The sequence below is a fragment of the Herpailurus yagouaroundi genome, unplaced genomic scaffold (assembly GCF_014898765.1).
Source record: "Herpailurus yagouaroundi ecotype Mexico unplaced genomic scaffold, PumYag 163, whole genome shotgun sequence".
Lineage (NCBI taxonomy): Eukaryota > Metazoa > Chordata > Mammalia > Carnivora > Felidae > Herpailurus > Herpailurus yagouaroundi.
The window spans coordinates 60,954,758-60,960,757 of NW_024412404.1; the positions used below are offsets into that span (position 1 = coordinate 60,954,758).

The 6,000-nt window shown below is 47.4% G+C and overlaps 1 protein-coding gene across 4 annotated transcripts in view; it reads left to right on the forward strand.

Annotated features, from left to right (window-relative positions):
• The window catches only part of ZRANB1 (zinc finger RANBP2-type containing 1), a 68,574-nt gene extending 62,854 nt beyond the window's left edge, over positions 1-5,720 (forward strand). For all 4 annotated transcript variants that reach the window (XM_040486721.1, XM_040486720.1, XM_040486722.1 and 1 more), the window contains 3 exons: positions 1,085-1,214; positions 1,323-1,552; positions 3,165-5,720. In XM_040486721.1, the coding sequence (XP_040342655.1) occupies positions 1,085-1,214; positions 1,323-1,552; positions 3,165-3,383 (579 nt within the window). In that variant the 3' untranslated portion in view covers positions 3,384-5,720. The remainder of the gene's footprint in view (positions 1-1,084; positions 1,215-1,322; positions 1,553-3,164) is intronic.
• The last annotated feature ends 280 nt before the right edge of the window (positions 5,721-6,000 follow it).

Genomic DNA, 6,000 nt, shown 5'->3' on the forward strand with positions numbered 1-6,000 from the left:
GAGTGCTTGGCTTGGCAGCGGGTGCCTTGGTTTCTGGTCGTGACCATGGTCTGTCAGCTGGGTGACCATACGTGAGTCCTCCTGCAGGACAGAGACGCTACTGTGTGTTTCGCAGTTCCATTGAGTGACAAGACGAAAGTTGTCCTGTGATGATCGTAAGGGCTTACGTAGCCTTTTCAGATTGCTCTTCATATATGTTGTTGTCTTAGAAAGGTGGCATTAGGCCCGTTTCATCTACCTACTAGTTCCGTGTCCGAGGGGGTACCTAACGAAGATCACTGTGCGGTGCGGCGGGCACTCTGGTCCCGGTGCTCTGCTGTCGGGCCCACGGGGGGAGGTGCCATGGCCAACAGGTGGAGCTATTTGTAATTAACTTGGGAATGAACTTTTATAAAAATGAATTGTGCATGGTCGTTCCTCTCGGGTTCTGGCTTTCAAGCTAGTTTTATTCCATGAAGCATGTTCAGTATAGCGAACCGGAACATTCAGAAACACACACAGGAGACCATTCCTTTTCTTTGCAGAGAGCGCTGTGATTTATTTGAACCCTGTGAACGAAGTACCTTCTGTCACAGTGGCTGTTTTACAGCTGTGACGTGTACTTTCTGAAAACGTGTTGTCCCATTTGTTGTCAGAGGGGCGGTGGGCCTGTGTAGTCGTCTTGAATTAGGCGGTGCTGAGTTTTAAGTTTGCCTGAAACAGCAGCTCCTCTTTTTACTTGGGGAGGACCTCGTCGTGGGTGCGGGTTTCGCAGGGACCTTCCCCAGCGGGCGGTCACCGTGCACCAGGCATCCCTTGCCGTCTGCGGCTTTTGTTCCTGTGATCAGTATTCACCCCAGTCTGTTGGCTTCTTGAGTTTGGATAGCGAAAGATACCTGTATACGTATGCTTCGCAGATTTCCTTTATGACTGCGTTGGAAGAATTTGCAGAATTTTATGCTCACTTAGCTTGACGGTGTTATTTAAAAGAAAAAAACGGATCTAGCGCACGGACGGGGAGGAGCTCTGTGCTCTGCACATCAGTTTTCCTGGGTGGCAGTGAACGTTTTAAAGAGAAATTACTTTTTTATTTTACTCCGCACAGCCTGGAGCAAGCTTGGAACAGACGCACATTTTTGTACTTGCACATATTCTTAGACGACCAATTATAGTTTATGGAGTGAAATATTATAAAAGTTTCCGGGGAGAAACTTTAGGATATACTCGGTTTCAAGGTAAGCCCTTACTCAAGTGTATTTTGTATTTTAGAAGTCTCCTTCTGTAGGACACGCTTTGCAGCCCAGTCCCGATGACCCTGTTGTGCTGGTCTTTCTTCCCTCCAGGTGTTTATTTGCCTTTGTTGTGGGAACAGAGTTTTTGTTGGAAAAGTCCGATCGCTCTGGGCTATACAAGGGGCCACTTCTCTGCTTTGGTTGCCATGGAAAACGATGGCTACGGCAACCGAGGTGCTGGTGCTAACCTGAACACGGACGACGACGTCACTGTCACGTTCTTGCCTCTGGTGGACAGCGAAAGGAAGTTACTGCATGTGCACTTTCTTTCTGCTCAGGAGGTGAGAGGCGCGTCGCTCCCATTGGCTCCTCCAGTAGCGTCTGTGCCGCAGCCCGGCCCGGGACACCTCTCCGGCGGGGTGTTCCCTGTGCTGCCAGCGGAAGCTTCTGATTTGGCCGTAGTTAGTGTCCCTTTGTGTAAATACAGGTCAGCCAGACTTCGAAGTTTACCTTTTTTCAGCTGTGGGGCGGGTTGTGTTACGTGGAGATTTCAGCGGTGGCGCCAAGACAAAAGTCCCCCGCACCCTCCCTCTCAGGTAGTGAGGAGCGCTGAGGGCAAAAGTAGAAAGACGGGGGGAGGGGACAACGGGGGACTTGGGCCTGGTGATTTAAATTGGGTGGTAACCAGGGGCCCCTGGGTGGCTCAGTCGGTTGAGCATCCGACTTCGGCTCAGGTCAAGATCTCACGGCTCGTGAGTTCGAGCCCCGCATCAGGCTCTGTGCCGATAGCTTGGAGCCTGGAGCCTCCTTCCGATTCTGTGTCTCCCTCTCTCTCAAATAAATAAATATATAGAAAACATGTTTAATCGGGTGGTGACCAAAGGCATCTGAGGAGGAGGTGACCCTGCCCCCGAGACCCAGAAGAGGAGTCTTGCAGGATAGGGAGGACGAGGGTGGTAGGTAGAGGGGGTCGAAGGGCTAAGGGATGGCAAGGGGCTCACTCAGCAGCAGCCTTGGCTTTGACTTTGCAAGCTGGGAAGCCAACAACCAGCTTGCCCAGTAGAGGAACACCAGCTGCTCAGCGTGGAGATGAGATGCCTGGGCAGCGGGGGGAGCGGGAGCCCAGGTCGGAGGGTGTTGCAGATGGGGTGGGGAGTGGAGGGAGGTGGAGACCCAGGCAGGGGTGATGGTGAGGATGCGCAGAAAGAACGCTCTCAGAAAACGCACATTCTTACAAAAATTATTGGTCTTTTATTTAATGTACTAGTCATTATTATAAAACTGTTATAATCACATTAAGAAAAAAATTAATAGACCATAATTTTTATAACTTCTTTCTGTAAATACTGAATAAACTTACCTTGTCATGTGTTTGAAGCTGAGACTTTGTTTTTCTAGCCTTTTCTTTGCCACCATAGGTTTATTAGGTTAACATTTGGTTTTTCCTGTTCTGGCAAACAAATTAACCTATTACTAGATGGTTCTTCCCCTCGAGGTGTTTTTCTGCCAATTTTCCTACTGAATTTTTTTTTAAATGTTTATTTTTGAGAGAGAGAGAGAGAGAGAGAGAGAGAATGAATGAGTGAAAGAAAGAGTGAGCAGGGGAGGGGCAGAGAGAGAGGGAGACACAGAATCCGAAGCAGGCTCCAGGCTCCGAGCCAACAGCACAGAGGCCGATGTGGGGCTCGAACTCACAAACCGTGAGATCGTGACCTGAGCCAAAGCCCTGACGCTCAACCCACTGAGCCACCCAGGCGCCCCCGCCACTGATGTTTTTCTGTTTAACCGTAGGAAACTGGGTTTTAATTGTAAAATTGACAAGAGGCTGAAACCATGTGAAGTTTGTTGCTTTGACCTTTTCATCAGTAATCATACCAGCTATGTTTCCATGCATTTTTCCTAGCAGGCCTCTGATCTGTGATCCTCTCTTCCCTCTTCACATCCCTCCAAAAGCTAGGTAACGAGGAGCAGCAGGAGAAGCTACTCCGGGAGTGGCTGGACTGCTGTGTGACCGAGGGCGGCGTGCTGGTGGCCCTGCAAAAGAGCTCTCGGCGGCGCAACCACCCGCTGGTCACGCACATGGTGGAGAAGTGGCTTGACCGCTACAGACAGATCCGGCCTTGTACTTCCCTGTCTGATGGAGAGGAAGACGACGATGATGAAGATGAATGAAAACAAGACCCAAGAGCAGAAGACCAGGGTATCGGCTCTGCGGCGACCCCAGAGCTAGTGTGGTGCGCGCTCCCGGCGGAGTGGGGGGCGCCGAGGGACCCAGATGTGGCTGGACCTGCCGGGAAGGGTGTCTCTTGTCCACACCCGGTGGAGACGAATCTGCTGCGTGAGGAGACAGAGACCTTTGTTTGGACTACAGTTTGTAAAAAAGAAAAAAAAAAAAAACCCTAATTTTATTAAGACAGAACTTTTTTCCTTTCAAATTGTAAATCTGTCTATAAATGTAACGCATGTGGTTGTGTAAGAAGTTGTGTAATAGGACAAGTTGTACCAGCATCTTCATATTATCGAGACTTTTTTTCAGCACGGGCACCTCCAAAAGCACATGGCAGATGACTCTTTGTTCCTTCGAGATCTTCTTTTTTAAGTAGAACCCGACATTCTACTTCGACCTTAAAAGATCCACTTTACGTTGAGTCTCACTAGAGCTCATTAGAAATCTGGAAACTTTTTGTACAGATTATCCACAGCCACACGTAAAAATAAAAACAAGCTTTTATTAATAATTTAGTTCCTGTTGTGCCCCATAAAATGAAACCAAATCTTCAAGGAACAAACTGCAAGGAAGGAAAGTAAGGATTGAGGGAACTTCATACAGACGTCATTCCCTTGTTTTGGAAAGGGTTTGGGTTTCTATTATTTTGTCCTTTTTAAAAGCTCCTGATATGCCCCTTTTCGGTATTCAGGCATTTATTCGTTTGGAAAGTGCCCTTAAAATGAGGGTTCTTCCACCAGAGTCCCACACGGCAGTGTCCTCGGGAACAGTTCCTCCCTGGATGTCAGGGAAGCGCTCGGGGCGCAGGCCCACGCGTGACTACGTCAATTGTGTGAAATTCGCTCACTTGATTCAGTTGACAATGTTCTCCCAAATTGCCATGCAGAGGCTCTTTGGAATGCTTCCTTTTATCATCAGCTCTGCTTTCGGCCAATTGTGTTAGGGAGGCATGCCTTTGCTTGGGCTAATTGGGAATCAGTTAAGCATAGAATAAAGACTTAAAAATGCAGTAAGGTGGTAAATGCATTGTATAATGAATTTCTCAGAGCAGTCTGAGAATTTGTGCATGTTGGTTAATTGTGGCCATTCTTATTTAAAAGTTCAAACTATAATCTTAGATAGAAATTTTTTTATAAAAAGTATTATTTGACCACTTCAGGTATATGTTCAGTACTGGGTAAAAATTTCAGACCTATCTCAGGAGCACAAAGACTTCGTGTCCTGATAAGCACTTTGTAGACTATTGACGTGGCAAAGGAATTTGGAAAGAACCCCCCCCCCCGCTGCACACGCTTCCTTCCCTTTGATGAAAAGGCCGCGAGAAACCTTTAAATACTTGTTTTCTTCTCAGTTCTGTTTAGATGGTGTTTGAAATGTGCACAGCCTCTAATTTGATGCTGGAATACTAAAAATAGAAAAACACCCAGGAGATGTCCTTTTAGTTCTTTCTCCTCTCAGAAATGTCCATTGAAAGATACTCCCAGAACGAAGGATCACTTTTGCTGTATGCTCAAACTTGCAGGAAACTCTTGCAATTTGATTCCGTATAAATGAAATGTGATGTAATAATGGTAAATGTCACTGTTCCAGGTGGGTATGTTTTCCTACAGATTGACTATGGTTTACTTTCATTTTGGTCAGTAATTTTTTAGAAGGCTGTCTGACTACTTAGCATCTCTATAAACTTTTCTCCGTACGTAGGAATAATTCTTCAGTGGGCACAGATCCTGTTCTAGTTGCTGGTAAGCACACTGCCCTCCCAATTGAAGAAGCCAAAGAGAAATGCTTGAGAGAAGCATCTAGTCACTATGGTCTACACTGCAGTCAGTGCTGTCCAGAAAGCATAGGCTCAGTATTTAGCCTGTGTATGGTGGTCTGCTGAGTGGTTTCCCCTGAGGTGCCTCTTTATTTATTTATTTATGATCAGTGATCCCGACCACACCTAGTTTAACAGGTACAGCGTTCTTCCCTGTGGGAAAGGTAGAGGATTGCATTTCCTAGGCTCCAGGCAGGGACAGGGCTTTAAATGGTTTTCACAGCAGACTGGCTGGAAGAGGCCAGAATGTTGGTGAGTCAGTGCTAGGTTCAGCTCTTGAGCGATTAAATAGCCATGGCTGTCATCCCAAGATGAGAGTACGCAGTCCTTTCTCGAAGGTCATGTCTTGGTGGACTCTGGACAGTAATACCAGAACTGTATGGAATTAACTTTATGGTTTGTCTTGTTTTTTTAGGGAGAATACAGTGTGGGGTTTTCTGTTCTAATTAAACAAAACCTAGGTGCACCACGGACTGGAACCGGCCTTTTTGTTTCCGACTCTAGGCTCACCGTGTCCCAGACTTCGTCTGTGTTAAGGGAGCACTGCTCTCTTTAGGCAGGTGGGGAATCTCGTGTGCACGTGTCACGCCCTCGTTGCCAACATCCTGGTTATGACGAGGATGTTCAGCTCCCATTGGGTTTCCTGGGGTGGTGGGTCAGTTACCACGTGCTCCTGCCTGTCCAGAGGAGGCTGTTTTAATGTGATTTTTCTGGGAGGGCTGAGATGGGACCACCACCTTCACCCC